The sequence below is a fragment of the Orycteropus afer genome, unplaced genomic scaffold (assembly GCF_000298275.1).
Source record: "Orycteropus afer afer isolate SDZICR_OR568_19922 unplaced genomic scaffold, OryAfe1.0 scaffold00021, whole genome shotgun sequence".
Lineage (NCBI taxonomy): Eukaryota > Metazoa > Chordata > Mammalia > Tubulidentata > Orycteropodidae > Orycteropus > Orycteropus afer.
This window is the reverse complement of record NW_006921608.1, coordinates 11065330-11085922: the sequence shown is the minus strand read 5'-3', so window position 1 is coordinate 11085922 and position 20593 is coordinate 11065330. Positions and strand designations below refer to the sequence as shown.

Sequence of the window (20593 nt, the reverse complement as noted above, 5' to 3'; positions counted from 1 at the left end):
GAGGAGCCACAAGTGGTTTTCTGTTGGAGCTTCTTTCACAAGGCAATAGTAACCCAGGAGAAATGAAAACCCCTCACCCCCAGCAAATGGTTTAGAATTTTACGTGGCTTTGATAGGAACTCGTTATGACTTTCTTATCTTGTTATATGATTAGCATCAGGGGTCCGCTCCACCAACCAGCAGTACTTCCAAGGTGCCGCCCAGCAGGGGATTAAGGCAGTTTGAAATGAATCTGATTCACTTTTCTGATGGGCCAAGCTGCCCTGGAGCCCTAGGACATAGTTGGTACAGTGATGTCAGGAGGAAGAGGCTGACTCTCTGCAGGTCCTGAAACTTTCCTAGGATTCTGCCAATGTATATGAAGCTGAGCAGGGGCTGTCTACTATCCTATAGCAGTGATCATAGCAGGTCAGGAAAAAAGGAGTCTAAGATGCATACTCGGCCTACATAACACCATAATAGATGAAAGAGGTCACTTTTTGTTAAAGCATCGTTTAGAATAAAATTAAAAACTGAAAGCATCTCAGTGTATTTTAGTGGTTATTTTTGTGATTTCATTGGAGCACCTTGAACAATGTAGCAGTGATGTATTTGACTACATTACCTTGCAGAGACCAAAAAGGACTTAGTAGACTTATGGTCAGTAGGAGCCCAGGTGGCACAGTGGTTAAAGCACTCAGCTGCAAACGGAAAGGTCAGCAGTTCATACCCACCAGCTGCTCCACAGGAGAAAGATGTGGCAGTCTGCTTCTATAAAAATTTGCAGCCTTGGAAACCTGGTGGGGCAGTTCTACTGTATTCTGTAGGGTCACTAACCTCACAGCCGTTGAGTCAATAATGACTCATAGTGACCCCTCCTTGGGTTTCCGAGGTGGTATTTCTACAGAAGTAGATTGCTTAATCTTTCTTCCGAGGAGTGGCTTGGGGGGTTTGAACCACCAGCCTTCTGGTTAGCAGTCAGATGCCTTAGGCACTACACCACCAGAGGGTCACTATGAGTTGGAATTGACTTGATGGCAGTGGGCTTGGATTTTTTGGTAGACTTCTGATTGACTATAATTTTGAAGGCTATCATTTGATCTGGAGTGTACTCATGAATCAGGGTGCCAAGTGTTAACATATCATTCCAACTCTTTGTATACATAAACTGATAATTGGAAAAATAAATGAGACTCTCAATGATACGATTCAAAAATTTTTAAAAAAGTATATTTAATATACCATTCTTGGCATTGCATTTTTATTGTATACTATTCGATTCAATTTTAAATTCTATTGCAGGCGAGTCAGTATCTTACAATAATTTTTACTTTGTTCCAGTTGTCCATTTTTCTGATGTCTTCCTGAAGCTCTCTGGCATTATTTTCTAAAGTTATTTATAAAGAGTACTATTTATAAAGACATAGTTACACATAATCGGTGTTGCTGAATCAATTATTTACTGGTGATACGGAAATAACGATTCAACTAAATTAATACAACACCATTGTTTGCTTATTTATTTGTAAGACCACTGAAAAATATTTTGACTTTTTCTTTCTTCTTTAGAATTTATACATTTTTCATGAATTAAAGGATTAATGAAGTTGACCAGAAATGGACTCTAGCTATAGAGAAGTTGGCTAACTTTGAATATTTTGGCAAAGCCAATAAGACTATGTCTGTGCAGAGCCCAGAAAAGTGGAAACTAGAAAATGTCTTTGGTAGCAAGTCAATGAAGACCAACCGTTCTTAACCCAAACTGCAGAATATTATCTATATGATAAAAATAGTGTTTGCTCTACAAAAGGGTCTGGGCCAAATGAATTTGGGAAAAGGTGGGTTACAAATAAACAGGAGAAGGAATGCCCATTGTCTTTCTGTGTTCATGGTCTTTGTGAAACTTTACCTTGGTCTTTTGGCAGCGTTTTAGCATTTTTTTTTTTTTAAACTGATTTTTATCATGAACTTCTTTCTTTGAGGAACGTTAACATTCCATGCAATTATGAACAATGACGTTGAATATAAATGGGTGGTCTGTACTGTGGCATCTTCCAGTTTTACTTGATCTGTATTAAACATACTTTAGAAAATTCCCCTGGGCCTGATACACAGGTTGGCTGTATTGGTTTGGTCATGAAACCAGATCGTCACCTAAAGCTTTATAGTTCTTTGCAAAGTGTTTATAGACTTATGCTTTTATTCCTTAGAGGCTTCTTTTCTAGAATGATCTTGACAGATCTGTGACCAATTCAGAGAAGTTTAGGTATTTTTTGTTGTTGGCTTTGTTCATGTGGAGACATTCTTCCCTCAAGCTTCACTTTGAAGTTTTATCTGCAAAATCAAAGCTGAAAATACCAAGCCCTGCTTGATAGTTAAGGCAAGCTCCGAGGCTAATGTTCTTCCTTCTTTACAGAGAAGAACATTTGAGACAGAGTTCCCCACAAAACATGCATTTCCTCTCCATGTCTTTCAGAATAGTCCATAACCAAGTGAGAGGTAGCCCCAATTTTTCCTGACCAAAAGGGTTTTGGTAGTAAAAGTATTTAGCTGTCAACAATAATGTTCCATTAATGAGTTCCTCTTTGCTTCTGCTATCTTCCAGAATTCCTGGGTATAAATGAGAGTATTTCATCCTAGCCTGGCAAGAATTAATTTTCTAAATCCTCTCCTTTCTGTCTCCAGTCAGGAGATTTGCAATCTGGGAGATCTTGTCTTACATAAGCCCAGTCACACCACTTCCGTAAACCCTGAAAGCAATTGGTTGCTAAGGATATCAGTGAGTTCATGTTATCTCTCAATTTGGCTAAAGTATTTTAATGATAAATTTTCATATATCTTGTGTTTCCTATAAGTAGTTTAGCCCACAGGATGGTGAAAAATATCCTTCTCACCACCCTCTTTTCAAATTACTTACTCACCAGTGTTGAATAACAAATCTTTTTTGCTATTTTAGGAATTAAGAGGTGTTTGTGTAGAAACACAACACCCCCCTCACTTTTTTTTTTTTTTTTAAAGCACTGTAAAGACTTTTTCTTTTGAAAATTTTCAAACAATCACAGAAGTAGAGAGAATAGTATAATGAATTCCCAAATATTGTCCCATCCTCCAGACTTAGTAATGGTAAATTTTTATAACAACTTTCTTAATTTCTGTCTTTTTTCTCCTCTTCTTTTTTTGGTGATAGTTTATTTATTCATTTGATTTGAGTGAAAGTTTACAGAGCAAATTGGTTTTTTCATCCAACAATTCCTACACATTTTGTTTTGTGACATTGATTGCAATCCCCACAGGGTAACAGTGCTCTTCTCACTTCTTCCCCGTGTTTACCAGTTCCCCTTGTCCTTCTTTTCTATCCATTCTTGCTTTCTGAGTTTTATTCCTGGGCAAATGTTGCCCTTTTGATCTCATATGTTGATTGTGGTGATGGTATTTTAAAACAAGTCCCTAGCTTCATGCCTTTTCACCTCTAAATACTTCTGACTTGTATCTCTAAAATTTAAGGGTATTTATTATGTAATCAACAACCACTGTCACACCAACTAAACTAACAATGCTTCCTTAATTTCTAATGATACCCAGACCACGTTCAATTGCTTCACAAATTCTCTTAATTCATAAATGCCTCTTTGGCTTATTTGGATCAGGATTCAGATGAGATCTACTCATCGTATGTGATTGTTATGCCTTTTAAGTCTCTGTTAATCTAGAACAGTCCCCTCACTCCTCCACTTCTCTTCATGCCTTTGACTTTTGAAGAAGTCAAGTCATTAAGATGTGCTACATTCTGCTCTGCCTGATTGCTTCTTTTTGATGTCATGAAAGTCATTCTTCCAGCTCCTGTATTTCCTAAAAGCTGGAAATTAAGCTCGAATGACTTGATTAAATCTAGAGCCATTTTTTTTTTCTCCCTTCTTGGCAATAATATATGATAGACAGGACTGAAGGTATTTCATGCATGGCACTGTGAGTCCTGAAAATGCCCAAATCCATTGGCTTTGCGTTGACTGCAACTGATAGTGAGCCTGTAGGACAGAGTAGAACTGCCCCTTGTTTCCAAGGCTGTCATCTTTATGGAAGCGGACTGCTACATCTCTCTATCTAAGAGTGGCTGGTAGGTTCAAACCAGAGGCCTTGTGGTTAGCAGCCAAGTGCTTTAACCACTGTGCCACCAGGGCTCTTTCACCACGAGGCACACATATCTAATTGTTCTCCAGTTAGTAATGCAAAGATTCAGGGTGGGTTCGGGTGGGGTCAGCTTGGCCCTTTAGTGTGAAGTTCACCACGAGCCTTTCTTCTTGTGGTGTCAGTGCCCACTTCGGTTACTTTATTAGCAATTGTAAAATGGTGATTTTTCTAATTCTGTCATGTTGTGGGGGGGCGGGTTTAAACACACAGAAACTGTCTTGGCACCAGTGAAGCTCAGAGTAATTTGAGTGGAGGAGAAAATCGAGTGCAGGTCCTAAAGACTGTTCCAGTGAACCTTTCCCTAAATCAAGACCACCTGGAGAATTCCAAGCGGGAGCAGTACAGCACAAACGTCCCCGAGAGCCCAGCGGTCATCCCTGTGTCAGGAGTCACTGTGGTGAAAGCCGAAGAGTTCACACCGGTCTTCATGGCCCCGCCTGTGCACTACACCCGGGGGGACGGCGAGGAGCACCGAGTGGTTATCTACGAACAGTCTCAGTATGACGTGCCCTCTATCGCCACCCACAGCACCTATCTCAAGGAAGACCAGCGCAGCACCCCCGACAGCACCTATAGTGAGAGCTTCAAAGATGGACCCACAGAGGTGAGTCCCTGGCCTTTCCTGAGTATCCCAGGCCCAAAGTCAGCCTCTAGCTACTTTTTTTTCTCTATTTGCTTCTTAAGTGGGATAAATGGATGAAATGGTGAGATTTTTTCTGTTTATTTGTTTTTTAATGGGCTTGTTTATATCTTTCTTTATAAACATATTTTAATAACCTATGGGTATGTGTGTATGGAAGAATATTTCTATTTTTCTCGACCCTCTAGATGACAGATTCCTTTGGTTTGTTTTAGCTGTAGTCTTCAACTTATTTATGGGAATTAAGAGCTTTTTGTGTGAAAACTGTCTACATTGAAAAGTCTTGTGCAAAAACGGCATGGAGACCACATGTTCTGACCTCCTCTAACCCTCCAAGAGGAAGACAGGATTACCAGCAGTAACTCAAGGCCTATTCCTACAAGGCCAGACATGCTGCCTCCCTCCAGCCCTTTCACCAACCGTTCCTCCCAAAGCACCCACCACCTCTCTCCTGGGTTCGATAATTCACTGCAGTGGCCACACAGAACTCACAGATTATGGGGTTTATTAGGGAAGCACCAGGCTACAACTCAAGTTCAGGAAGAACGCTCAGTCTCTCTCACAGTCTCTTTCCCAGCAGTGCTGGTCCCTCGGTGTCTCACTCAGCGATGCGTGTCTCTTGTGTCTCTTTCCCAGCAGCACGTGTCTCTTTCAGGGATGCGTGTCTCTTTCGGCAGCACGTCTTCCTCAACCAGCAGTCCGAGAGAGTTCTGCCTCCAGGAGGCCTCCTTTTGAGCCCGGAAGGGTGGTCAAACTAGCCAATCACAGCATCAGAACTCTAAGCACATGAGAGAGAGTGGGAACCTCCCAGAACATTGTATTGTGCCACACCCAACAGAAATAACCCAGGTGGATAGCTCCTCAGTTGCTCATAGAAAATCCCACCTTGGAGTTTACAAAGACTTATGGGTAGAAAAGCCACACTAAGTAATTTACTACACTGCATCTTCACATTGACCTTTTTTGTAATCTTCCCTCCCAATAGCACCCAAAGTGAAGATGCTACCTGTACAGTATAGATTTTTTACAATATAACTTTTAATTTTTAAAATTTTTAACTGATTTGGGTGATAACAATATAACTCTTTAATATGACTCTTTAAAGTCTGATCTAATTGAATAGTCAAGAAAGAGACTTTGTAGTATCAATAATCAGATGTGTGTATATGTGCTTTGCATCTTACCAAGAGAGACCAAACATTCTCTATTTGCAGAGAACTTACAGGTGCCTTTAGAACTTACAGAAATAATTTTGTTTCCTTGCTTGTCTGTTTTACATTCACACATTTTAAGCGTAGAGTGTGAGAATTGTAGTACAGGCATACCTCGTTTTATCGCACTTCACTTTATTGTGTTTCATAGATATTGTGGTTTACAAATTGAAGGTTTGTGGCAATGCTGTGTTGAGCAAGTGTATTGGAGCCATTTTTCCAACAGTATGTGTTCACTTCGTGTCTCTGTGTCACGTTTTGGTAATTTTCACATTTCGAACTTTTTCATAAAGCCATTGCACAATGAATAGACCACAGTGTAGTGTAGACATTACTTTTATCTGCACTGGGAAAACAAAAAATGTGCTTGACTCACTTGATTGTGACATCTCAGGAGTTCTGGTGGTGTAGTGGTTAAAGCATTAGGCTGCTAACCAAAAGTCAATGGTTTGAACGTACAAGCGGCTCTGTGGAAGAACAATGAGATGATCTGCCTCCACCAGGATTTACAGCCTTGGAAACCCAGTGGGGGTTGCTATGAGTTGGAACTGACTTGATGGCAATGAGTTTGGTTTCTTAGTTTGATTGCGATATTTAGTTTATTGCAGTGGTCTGGAACCGAGCCCATGGTATATCCAAGGTATGCCTGTAATTGTATATAATTTTTCAACCAACACCAGACTCAAGATAGGAAATTTTCCTCATTGTGAAAGTTTCCTTGAGCATCTTTTTTGCTTGTTTGGCTATTCCTTTTCCTCCCCCTTGGTCTAGAAAAACACTAATCTGCTTTCTGCTACTAGCCTTTTCTAATATTTTATATTAACAGTACACAAGTATTTTTTCTGTCTTCTTTCACTTTGAGTAAAATTTTTGAGATTCATCCATGATGCTGATTGTATTAGTGGTTTTTTTCATTGCTGAGTAATACTCCACAGTACGTATATATCACAATTTGTTTATTCATTCACCAATTGACAGATATTTGTGTTGCTTCCAGTTTGTTATTATGAATAATGCCACTATGGACATTCATGGCTATGTTTTTATGTGGATGCATTTTTTTTTTTTTTTTTTTTTAAATCCTGTGAAATACTTAGGATTGGAATTGCTGGGTCATGCAGTAAATGTATGTTTAACTTTACAAAGTACTGGAATGCAGTGTTCCCACATGACTCTGCCATTTGCAATTCCACCAGCAATGAGAGCTCTTCTTTTAGCATCTTTGCCAAAATTTGGTCTTGTCAATCTTTTTAACTTCAGTTATTTTAGGTGGTATGGGCAATACCTCATTATGGCTTAAATTTGTGTTCTCTGATGTCTAGTAATCTTTTCATGTGCTTGTTTTGTGACATGTCCTCCAATCAGTGACTCAGGAATCCAGGTTCCCCTCCTCTTGTGGCATTACCGCCTCTACATGTGGCTTCCAAGGTCACCCCAGCAGGAGAAGAAAGATCATATAGATGGCACACACACAAAAAGCCCAAACCTATTTGCCATCAAGTTGATTCAGACTAATGGTGACCCCAGGTTTACAGAGCAGCACTGCTCCTTAGGGTTTTCTCGTCTGTAATCTTTACAGAGGAGCCCTGTTAGTGCTGTGGTTAATTGCTTAGCTGCTAACCAAAAAGTTGGTGGACAACATGTTTAAAATTTACTATATAATCTTCTCTCCCCATTGTGTGTTTGCCATCTTAGTGGGTGGCACCACAATCTTTCTGATTGCTCAGACAACCAGGACTCATCCCCATCTCATCTATTATCAATTCTATCAATTTTACCTCTGAAGCCCTTTGAATCCATTCATTTGTCTCCATTCTTCCTCCACCATACTGGCCCGAGCAACCATGATCTCTGTCCTATGCTACTGCTGTATGTGTGCTTTTGTTCCCTTTTAGTCTGTTCTGTATACTGTTCCTAGGATGGTCTTTTTGAAAGCACACCTGATCCTGTCCTCTCCTCACTCAAATCCTGTTGTTTTTAGGAGTAACATCTATATCTTTGCCAGGTCCCCAAGGCATTGCATAGTCTGCTTCCATCTGCCTTTGCCACTTCACCTTGTGCCTCTTTCCTCCTTAAACTCTATTCTGAGCTCGCTCTTGCCTCTGCATGCTGTGCCATGCTCTAGAATTGTGCTGTGTAATTTATAATTAATTGTGCTGTGACAATTTTAATCCCTTTAACTTATAAACTTAATGTAACCTCCTTAAAGAACAAAATTGAAACTTTTAGAAAAGAAATACCCATGCCTGTAACATATCAATGCTTTTTATTTTTTCACAGTATTTGTCCAAATGCACTCATGTTACTGGAGTAGGATTCTGTATTTCAGTCAGCATATGCTCAATAAACTTTTTGAGTGTGAACTCTTACAGTATATCTTCTGGAGGACTGAATGGTAGATTTTATGAATCCAATATGTTTCAATAGGCTACCTGTCCTCAGGCTGCAGAGCTCTATGGCATGGACAATAAATTCATTGAAGGCTGTGTTTATTAGTACTGGCTCACCATGAATTGTTACGGATTATGGCATATTCCTCCAAACACAGAAGACCTTGGAAATTCATCTCCTTTATCTTTAAATCACTTCTTTAGAAAGTAAATTTTGTAAACACCTTATCCTAGATCAGCACTGCCCAATAATGGAAATATTTGTTTATGCTACCTAATATGGACCTCCATGTGCTGACATGGCATGACTCAAATTGAGGAGAAACAGCTGCAAACATCCATTAATAATTGGAACATGGAATATACGAAGTAGGAAAATTGGAAGTTGTCAAAAATGAAATGGAATGCATAAAGATTGATATCCTAGGCATTAGTGAGCTGAAATGGACCAGTTTTGGCAATTTTGAATCAGACAACCACATGCTCTACTATGCTGGGAATAACAGTTTAAAGAGGAATGGTGTGGCATTCATCATCACAAAGGATGTTTCAAGATCTGGCCTGCAGTACAATGCTGTCAGTGATAGGATAATATCCATACGCCTACAAGGGGGACCTGTTAATACTACTATTATTCAAATTTAAGCACCAACCACCAAAGCCAAAGATGAGGAAACTTAAGATATTTATCAACTTCTGCAGTCTGAAATTGACCAAACATGCAATCAAGATGTATTGCTTATTACTGGTGATTGGAATGCAGAAGTTGGAAGCAAAGAAGAATCACCAGTAGTTGGAAAATTTGGCCTTGGTGACAGAAATAACACTGGAGATTGCATGATAGAATTGTGCAAGACCAATGACTTATTCATTGCAAATACCCTTTTCCAACAACACAGATGGCGCTATACACATGGACTTTGCGAGATGGAGTACACAGGAATCAGATTGACTATATCTGGGGCAAGAGGAGATGGAAAAGCTCAATATCTTCAGCCAAAACAAGGCCAGGAGCTGATTGTGGAACAGACCATAAACTGCTCATATGCAAGTTCAACTTGAAGTTGAAGACAGTTGAAACAAGTCCACAAGAGCCAAAATACGACTTTGAATATATCCCTCCTGATTTTAGACATTACCTAAAGAATAGATTTGATGCATTGAACACCAGAGACTGAAAACCAGAAGAATTGTGGGATGACATCAAGAACGTCATCCATGAAGAAAGCAAGAGGTCATTAAAAGTACGAGAAAGAAATAAAAGACCAAAATGGATGTCAGAAGAGACTCTGAAACTTGCCCTTGAGTGAAGAGTAGTTAAAGCAAATGGAAGAAATGACAAGATAAAAGAGCTGAACAGAAGATTCCAAAGAGCAGCTCGAGCAGACAAAGCCAATTACTGTAATGAAATTTGCAAAGACTTGCAGTTAGAAACCAAAAGGGAAGAACATGCTCGGCATTTCTCAAGCTGAAAGAAGTGAGGAAAACAATTAAGCCTCAAGTTGCAATATGGAAAGATTCTATGGGCAAAATATTGAATGATGCAGGAAGCATCAAAAGAAGATGGAAGGAATACAGAGTCACTGTACCAAAAAGAACTGGTCAATCTTCATCCATTTCAGAAGGTGGCATATGTTCAAGAACCAGTGGTATTGAAGGAAGAAGTTGAAGCTATGCTGAAAGAATTGGCAAAGAACAAGGCTCCAAGAATTGACGGAATACCAGTTGAGGTGTTTCAACAAACAGATGCCCCAGTAGAAGCACTCACTCGGCTATGCCAAGAGATTTGGAAGACAGCTACCTGGCCAACTGACTGGAAGAAATCCATATTTGTACCCATTCCAAAGAAAGGTGATCCCACAGAATGGGGAAATTATTGAACAATATCATTAATATGACATGCAAGTAAAATCTTACAAAAGATAATTAAAAAACGGTTGTAGTAGTATATTGACAGGGAATTTCCAGAAATGCAAGCTGGATTCAGAAGAGGACATGGCATGAGGGATATCATTGCTGATTTCAGATGGATCTTGGCTCAAAACAAAGAATATCAGAAAGATGTTTACTTGTGTTTTATTGACTACGCAAAAGCATTTGATTGTGTGGATCATAAAAAATTATGGGTAATGTTGAGAAGAATGGGAATTCCAGAACACTTAACTGTACTCATGAGGAACCTGTACATAGACCAGGAGGCTGTCATTCAAACAGAAAAAGGGAACTACATTGAACTACGATGAATGGAGAAAAGATTGAAATTGTCAAAGACTTCACATTACTTGGTTCTACAATTGATGCCAATGGAAGCAGCAGTCAGGACATCAGACGACGTATAGCACTGGGCAAAGTGGCTGCAAAGGACCTCTTTCAAGTGCTGAAAAGCAAAAATGTCTCCTTGCGGACTAAGGTGCGCCTGACACAAGTCATGGTATTTTCAATCGCCTCATATGCATGTGAGAGCTGGATAATGAATAAGGAAGACCGAAGAAGAATTGATGCTTTTGAGCTATGGTGTTGGTGAAGAATGCTGAAAGTACCGTGAACTGCTAAAAGAACTAACAGGTCTGTCCTGCAGGAAGTACAGCCAAAATGCTCCTTGGAGGTGAGAATGGCCACACTTCGTCTCACCTACTTTGATCATGTTGTCAGAAGGGACCATTCCCTGCAGAAGGATGTCATGCTTGGTAAGGTGGAGGGTCGATGAAAGAGGGGAAGGCCCTCAATGAGATGGTGGCAGTGGTGATGGGCTCAAGTATAGCAAGAATTACAGAGCTGGCTCAGGATTAGATGGTGTTTCGTTCTGCTGTGCATAGGATCTCTATGAGTTGGAGATGACTGCATGGCACCTAACAACAACAATAACAACATGACAGCTACTGACCACATATGGCAGTTGAGTATTTGAAATATGGTTAGTTGACTGAGGTACAGAATATTCAATTCAATTAAAGTAATTGTTCTGGTTATCTAGTGCCACTGTGACAAGAATATACCACAAATGGGATGGCTTTTACAAACAGGAGTTCATTCTCTTACAGTTTGGAGGCTTTAAGTCCAAGTTCAAAGTGCCAGGCTCTAGGGGCTGGGTGAAAGCCCCTCAACCCTGGGGTCCAGGTCTGCCTCCTGCTCCCAGCCCACTGGAGCGCTAGAGGCGTTTCTTCACTCAGACAGCTGCTGGCTGCTGAGGCTGACAAACCCAAGGTTGACAAGTAAAAAGGCACAGTCCTGATGTTACCAAACCACATGGCATGCCATTAATTTAAGTCCATTGTAAGTCCCAAGGTCGGTAGAGCATGGCAGGCTGTTGAATAACGACATGGCTACATGTAGGGTCCAAGCGCACCATAAGCTAGAGACTATCCCCAAAGCTTCTTATATACAGGAAGCAGACCGCATCCCAAAGACAGCTACTCAGCTGCTTATGGTAGATCTCACCATGGAATTGATTGCCAGTCTCATCATGGGGAATAACTACCACCAGCTGCCCAGCCACTCAACCAGGCCCAGCCAAGTTGACATACCAATTTAACTACCACAGTAATTAATTCACAAATTAACAAATTTAAATAGCAATGGCTATTGGCTAATAGCCACATAATGACTACTGTGTTGGGCAGCAAAGACGTGAAATTTCAGGTCTTCCCTTCATAATCAGAGGAGCTCTGGTGGCATAGTGGTTAAAAGCATTAGGCTGCTAACCGAAACATTGGTAGTTCAAGTCTACCACCTGCTCTGTGGGAGAAAAATGAGGCAATCTGCTTCTGTAAAGATTGACAGCCTAGGAAACCCTATGGAGCAGTTCTTCTCTGTCGTAAAGTGTTGCTATGAATTGGAACTGACTCTGTGTGGTGGGTTTGTTTTTCAGTTTGTTATAATCAGGTCAGGTCTGTGTCCTTGGCTCATGTGCTCATCACATTCCTTCCCATCATTTTCTGTTGATTCATGGTAGTCCTCTCTCACCTGGATTACTTTCCCTTAGTTCCTTTGGTTAATCCCAGTTCTCTTTAGTTTTTAAGGGTGAGAGCAAAACTCATAAATCTCAGTGGGATCTTTCTACAGTTTTGCTGATTCCTTTCCTGGCATTACACACCCTGTGCTTTCTAGCCAGGACACATGAATGAATGAGTGAATGAACATGGACTTTCATTCTTAATCATTTACTCTATTTTATCAATCAGTTTTTATCTCTTTGAGACCAAGACAAAGTGCCATATCACCTATGTCTTTCTCCTGGCACCAAGTAGATGGTGAAGCCCCAGAAAATTCCCAGTGCGTGCTTTGCTGATTGATTGATTGCAAAAGAAACACAAATCAGTACCTTTGATTTCTCTGTCATGATTATACAACCATTTAATAAGTATTTGTGAAATGTTCATTGGATGCATTTGGGTGAACTCTGAAGGACAGACCATCTCCTTGGACCAAAGGAATTTATAAGCCTGTTAGAGAAAGGGAAGGAGCATAGGTAGGTACTGGTATACTGTGATACACAAGTATATGAGTACACTGAATTCTAGGGATCATGGTTAGGGATTGAGAAGAAAGTTTAGAAAGTAATTCTCAGTAATACTTTCCTGGAGAGCTCTGGTGGTGTAGTGCCCACCAGCCACTCCTCAGAAGGCAGAGTGGGCAATTGACTTCCGTAGAGAAACCACCTCAGAAACCCCAGGAGGGGTCACTATGAGTCAGAATTGACTCAATGGCTTTGAGTTTGGTTTTGGTTTTTCAATACTTTCCTGAGGAAGGAAAACCTTGAACTACCAGTCAAAAAGTGAAAGATGCTTGGGAGAAGGTCACAGTGGAAGCACTAGGTGTACGTGGTCACTCAGTGCTTTTTTTTTTTTTGTCAATATTCTATTTATTTTAGGATCAATAGTCAGGACTTTTGTGCATCTGCTTTTGAAAAAGTTCTAAAATATACAAAGCATATCCTATTTATATTATATATACAACAACTGAGTATCTTGAGATCAAAATTGCTTCACATGTAGTAAGATTTAGTTGCTCCAAAAAACGTACTCTTCCAACGTTGTGCTAATGAAAGAGTCCTTACTGAAGGGCACTGACTATGGACAAGCCATTGCTATATGATAGTATTGTATACACATATATAGTGCCAACTGTGTCCTAGGCACTTGACTAAGTACTTCGCCTCTGTTAACTCATTTAATCCTCCTGCTAATTATAAGGTATAGGCATTTTACAGATCAAAAAAATATGACAGTTGCCCCAGGTTACAAAGGTAATAGGTAAAAGAGCAAGAACTTGACCCTGAACAGTCTGGTTCTAGAAACTATGCTCTAACCACTCTACTGCACTTTTTTTATGCTCTGTAACCTCTCTGTATTTCGTGTTCCATTAATTTGGAATTTTTGACATTTGGCATAAGTGCTGAAGATAATAGAAAATGGAAGAGATGTTTTATGTTTTTGAGGAAATATAAATATAAGTATTTATAAATATAAATATAAATGCCTGCAAAGGCTTACAGGATCCATGCAAAGATATGATGGATGTGCAAATAACAAAAGTGTAGGTAGACCCTGACTTATGAGGGGGTTGCGTTCCAATGATTCCATTGTAAGTTGGTTCTGATGTAAGTCGAATACCTCTCTCTCTCTTTTAAAAATTTTTCATTATCATTGCCTTTTATGATCAGTTTCTCTATAAATTTGATATTTGAACATCTGTGAGTGAACATCTGAGAATGATAACATCAGCAAATTATATGCCCCAACATTATATGTAGTACATATTACTAACGATAAGATGTATTAAAAAAATAAAAATGAAAACACAGAAAGTTGTAGGTGCAGTTTGTTGTAACTCGAATACATCGTAACTTGGGGACTGCCTGCATTGTATGAAATGTTGTCCTCAGTGTGTAGAAGATATTCAAGATCCATGAACAACTGATAACTATTTCCACTGTAGATTGAAAATGTAATACCAAAAATAAATAACTTTTCTTTCTAAGGAGAGAGTAAAACAGTTTGGATACATTGATCACTGTGAATTTTTTAGCACGATGCCTCATTGGTTTTAACTTTGATGACTTTTAAACTTTGCAGAAATTTCGGAGTGCTTCAGTTGGCGCTGAGGAGTACATGTATGACCAGACGTCAAGGTAGGTTATCAGACAATAAATCTGAAAAGTGATAAACTGACAACCCTTTCAATATACCTCAAGTTATATGTGGAAACATTTATTCTTTGTCTACTTTCATGGCACAATCTGATTTCCTATTTCTTCATTTCTTCTCACTGTACAGATGACTTCTACATCATTATTTTCAGGCTTGACTGATTTTCTGATGCTTAGATAGACCTGTTTTTTCCTTCCTTGGGTTGGCCAGACATCTCTTTGTAGGTGCTCCTCTGAACCTCACACTCACAGGCCTCTCTAACTCAATGTTTGTTAAATGGACCTCTTTCCCCCTCCTTCCCCTTCCTCCTCCACTTCGTTCCTATCTGGACTTCTGCTTCCGTTTTTCATTGTTGTGAACAATACAGCCATCTCCCTAGCCACACAAGCTGCAGGAATAAGGGCCTGCCTGTCTGCTAGCATTCCACATTGTGTACCAAGTGCTGAATACGTCTGTTGTACTTTTTATCTCCCTTTCAAATTTACTCTTGTCAACTTTCTCCTGAATTATTGCAATACAACTGATCTCCCGGCTCGTATTTTTCTTAAGATGCCTCCCATGTACCAGCCATTAGATAGGGACTGGGGATATAATATAACCTCTGAGGCCCATAGACTTTGGAGGAAACATGCATGGTGACAGATAAATTGCAATACATTTGGCAAGTGATGAGTCCTAATACAGAGATACACGAAAGGAGAGCCTGGGTGTGTGTGTGAGGGGGTGTGGATGGGAGGTGGATTGAGGGGTTAGGCTTCACAGGAAGTGGCATATATATGAGTGGGATTTGAAAGAATTACCAGCAGGAGTGTCGCAGGAAAAGAAGGCTTATGAGGACTTTAGGTAAAGAGGCCAGATATTCAAAGACCTTGAGTCATGATCATGCCTAAAGACAAGAGGGAATGGTGAGAAATGATTGTCTCTCTCCCATCCTCAAAAATTGCCAGGGAATTTTTGATTTCAGAAAGAATTAAGCACAGATTCCTTACAAAGGTGGTCAAGTCCTTTCACTTTCTGGTCCCTCTTTACTTTGAACCTTATTTCCTACCTTATTTCTCACCTTCTTGCTTTTTCATATTTGGCCCTCTTCTGTTCTTTCTGTGTTTACCTGATGCCCTCCTCCTTCAGGGACTTGTTCCCTTCTCAGGCTCCTCTGTCATCCTCCCCAGATCATCCTCATGAGAACTTGAGTGGGGGTTGAAAGGAGAATAAAATTCCAAACCTCTTCTAAAATATGGGATGCATATATAATTTGCATGGTATAAGTCCAGATCGCCATGTAATCAACTCTCAGACCCAAGAAACGAGCATCACCTACCTCTCATGTGACCTGGCTTCTCTTTCTGTTGCTGTCACTGCCAGTGGAGTGAGCAAAGCTCAGCTTCCCCTCAGCTGGGAAATGACAGAAATGGACCACATCAAGGTTCCACTCCTGGATAGGCTTGGGGAACACAAACCCCTGAAATTATATTCAAAATCACTTAGGTTGACATGTGCATTTTTCCGGGAGGAGGGTTCATCATTTTCTTCACATCTTTAAAGCAATTTGTGCCCAAAACTAGTTAGGGACACTGGTCTGGGTGTTTCCTAATATCCTCTCCAGCTCTAAAATTACAATCATACTACCTTGAAATTGCCTTTTCATGTGAAATGACAAGGGAATTGGTTCTGTCTTGAATGATTTATTTCCTATCTTGTACTAAGAAGCATTTCTGAAATTTGCTTATTTATTGTTTGAAGCCTAAGATTTTTATCATCAAAGACGAGCATCATTTTGCCCTTCAACATTTTTTCCTCGTTAACAAAGTTAAAAAGAATCAAACGTCATAGAAATATTAAGAAAAAAAAAAGCAAGAGTAGTTTGTAAACTCCAAAGTAGGGCATTCAAAAACTTTGAGTCACCTTTACATTCAACTTTCAAAGAAGACGCAATTAAAGAGCTAAAAACATAGATGGCCCCAATGAAGAGTTTCTGAAGGTTCAGGAAACACATAGAACATTTGTTAGTGGGTCGTCATTGTGACATCTGTAGCAACGAAGCACACAGAAAGAGTTTTGAGATGAGAATGTTAAAAAGTGATTGCTTATTTTAAATAATTAATATATCCTTCAAAATTAGGTAAATCAGTGTTTTTATTTTGTAAATTAAATCATATTTCAAATGTGTTAGAGTTCCATGAACTTGTCTGTAATGGGCTAGGTGGTAAATATGTGTTACATGTCATACATTCTCTGCCACAACTTTGCAGAAGTAGTCCAAAAGTAGCCAGAGACAATACCAATTGGCAATGCATAAACAAGTGAGTGGAGCTGTGTTCCAATACAACTTTATTTACAAATATTGGTACAGGCCAGATTTGTCCCATGGGTCATTTACAAACCCCTGATTTAGATCAACCCTGTCATGAGTTTTTCTGCAGGCTTGAAAACAAACAAATAAAACCCCAAAACACTCTTTGTATTGAACTAGGAACTCAGTAATAGATGTTTGATTTTGGGATTTTCACAGTTTGAAATATTCTAAGGTGAGATATGTTGTTGTTGTTGTTATGTGCCGTCGAGTCGGCCCCGACTCATAGCGACCCCTCCTTGGGTTTCCAAGGCAGTATCACTACGGAAGTAGGATTGCCCAACCTTCCTTCCAAGGAGTGGCTGGTGGGTTTGAACCACCAGCCGTCTGGTTAGCAGGCAAGTGTCTTAGCCTCTATGCTACCAGAGCTCCCAAACACTTTGATTAGACTAAAAGAAGGTTAGGTGTATATATGGATTGAACAATAGCATTTCATGCAGTTAGTTTGTTGCTATGATAAAAATGGCAGATGCTGTCCATTTTTACACCTCCAGCATTGACCAATGCCAGCTGAGAGCTCATAGAGGTTCTGCAGGCTCAGCCTTACGCAGCAGCCAGGAACATCAAGGACCTTCTCCCCCTCTAAACCATCTGCTTTATGGGCCACTATTTTTTTTTTTTTTAATTTTATCTTATTTAGATTTGGGTGAAGATTTACAGAGCAAATTCACTCTCGATACAGCAGTTCACATATACTTTGTCTCATGTCATTGACCACAATTTACCACAATGCAACAGCTCCCCTCCAATTTCCTCCCCAAGGTACCACTTCCCAGTGTCCATCCCTCCATACTCTGCCCCCTAATCTGCCCCTGCCCCCTAAGCTGTCTCCCTGTGCATAAGGTGTTATGGGCCACTATTACAAATGTTGTATACAGTGTACTAGAAATGACCTTTGGTCCAATCTCATTTCTTTTGCCATATGTTGTATTTTGTCTCTAAAATAGAGTATAAATTTTGGTTAATATAATATAAAATATAATAATATTTATATAAAATATTGTTGATGTGAAATTGATTGGGAAGGCAAGAATGTTCAAGTGAGTGAATCTGACCACTCTTTGTTTTCTGTTCACAGTGGCACATTTCAGTACACCCTGGAAGCCACCAAATCTCTCCGTCAGAAGCAAGGGGAGGGCCCTATGACCTACCTCAACAAAGGGCAATTCTATGCCATAACGCTCAGCGAGACTGGAGACAACAAATGCTTCAGACACCCAATCAGCAAAGTCAGGGTATGGGCTCCATTGCTCAGTTAAATACAGAGGGATTAGATAAATGGATTTGGTACCTCACAGCCTTTGTGGAACAGTACAGAAGAAGAAAATCCAAACTAAATCATTCTAGAACAAATGTCAGAGGGTTGGAGCAAGAGAACGTATTGGCTTCTTGTTTATCATTTTAATCAGTAACCAATAAACCCCAGGGAAGGGACGTGTTTGGAACATGCTCTCTGACTTTATCCAAGGATTTTTTTTTTTTTTTTTGCTTTAGTCATTGCCTATGTGTTACCTACTTGTTGTTTTCAATCAACTGATCTTAATTTTGTAAGTAAGTGACTCTATAAGTCAGGACATATTCATGGCAGGAAAGAGCTGCTGCTCCCCTCTCTAAAGAGAATGCCATTCATTCTGTGTTCCTGGGCCTTCACACCTTTGTTGAAAGGCCTTCTGCAGCCCAGTGCTTACTTAGTATTCAAGGGATGAGGCATGATCTCTATCAGCAGGGACTTGGAGGAATTTTCAGATTCATGCATGTTAGTCCCAATTGTGGGAAATGAAACTGGAGCCCTAGCTCACTGTCCTGGAAAGCTGCCAGCTTCTGGCATTCTTGCTGCTGCCAAGATGGGAGGGAACTGGTAATCCGTCGTTTCTGAAAAGGAAAATTATAGCAGAGATCTGAAAAGGACCTGAAGGACTCTCCTGGCTCTTTGTAAAATGATTTATGCTACTGTGCCCGTGGTGCCTTCCCCACCTTATTGTATGCAGTTACCTCCTCCCAAACTCTTCAAACACTTGGAGAGGGGCACAGTGGTGTGCCTAGGGCACAAGATTGCTGAATGTGCCACCAATCACAGGTTCCTATGACAAATGAACACATGAGATAGAAGAGAAAGAACACCCAGGCAGGTCTGCTTGCCTGATCCCAGCTTTAGGGAAAATTGCGCTGGTAATCTCCAAATTAGCTAGGCTTTCTGGCTTTGTTTCAATGAGAAAGACAAAGGAAGGATTGCTCCTGTTTTCTATGTCCAGCAGGCCCTCTTCTCTCCAAGGTAGTCCCACATCAGAGGCAGAGCAGCTGATGTGAGGCTAATGTCCTACAAAAAGTTGAATCCTGTGCAGGTGGAAAGATGCCCAGTGTACTGTGTGTGCCTGCCAGGAGAGTTGATGTGTTCCAGTCCTGGTGCGTCAGCTGTAGTGGAGGGTATGCAAAATAATAATAATGAGAACTACAAAATAACCAGTATTTATTGCCTTCTAGGTGACAGACACTGTGCTAAACACCATATATCTAGTCACCCAGTTGAAACTAATAACAACCTTACGGAATAGGCAGTATTGTTTTTATAATCTTACAGATGAGGAAACTTGGACTTTTAGAAGCCAGTCATTGGCCAAAGTTACATAGCTAAGACCTGAGAGAATCAGGATATATCCAGACAGAAATTTCCAGAACTCACTCTCTTAAGCACTAAAGTGCACTCTGTTAAGTAGTTTGGAGGGCTGAAAGGTAAAGGAATTTTAGTGTAGGGTCCACTTCTGGATGTATATTCTAGCCACTTTGTTGAAATATTATAATATAATATAATCTGGAGAGTTTATTTCTTTGTGTTACATTTCGGTTAAAATGAGGAGCCTCTCTTCTCATAAAGACTTTAACACTCTCTGAGTTGGAATCGAGTGGATGGCAATGGGTTTGGTTTGGAGTATAAGATGGCGTCTCTCAGAGTAGATCTTTCTTACTTCTTGGCTCTTGGAATTTACTAGCATTTTCTGGAAACTGTGTAATCCTGAATTGAAGCATATAAGCTTGGTAATAGCAGTTTCAAACTGTCTTTTTTTTTTTTTTTAAATCACTGAAGAAATACATTTCCAACCAAGAGAATGCCATTATTTATGCTTAATGACTCATTTACTAGGGGGAAAAAATGCTTCAAGGCTATTTTTATTTTGAAGCAGACAGAAACAAACAACCAAAACCCAATCAAACCCACACTCACTGAGTCTATTCCAACTCATAGCAACCTTATTGGGTATAGGCCTGCCCATAGGGTTTCTAAGGCTGTAAATTTTTATGGAAGCAGACTGGCTCATTTTTCTCCCGCAGAGAATCTGGTGGGTTCGAACCACTGGTTAGCAGCCAAATGCTTTAAACATCGCACCACCAGAGCTCCTCTGAATTAAACCTAGTAAACTTAAAAAATTTTTTTTTTTATTGTGTTAAAAAATATATGTATAGCAAAACATTTACCATTTCAACATTTTTCCCGTGTATGATTTGGTGACATTAATTATGTTAACCATAAACTTTTAAACAGAAAAGTTAGAAGTCAGGGGAGAGTGAAGAGATGGCTGAGCTCGTAATTTCAACAGCACAGTCAATGGTTTTCCTTGCTTGTAGTTAAAGGTCATGGCTGCTTGCTCATTTGAATAACACAGATGCATGCTTCTAAACTAGGTTTTCTG

The 20593-nt window shown here is 39.9% G+C and overlaps 1 protein-coding gene across 1 annotated transcript in view; it reads left to right on the top strand.

Moving 5' to 3' along the window:
• GRHL2 (grainyhead like transcription factor 2) overlaps window positions 1-20593 on the top strand; it is a 144610-nt gene that overhangs the window by 12568 nt on the left and 111449 nt on the right. Inside the window, exons 3-5 of the mRNA XM_007934814.2 lie at window positions 4378-4771; window positions 14483-14538; window positions 17986-18142. Coding sequence (XP_007933005.1) covers window positions 4378-4771; window positions 14483-14538; window positions 17986-18142 — 607 coding nt within the window. The remainder of the gene's footprint in view (window positions 1-4377; window positions 4772-14482; window positions 14539-17985; window positions 18143-20593) is intronic.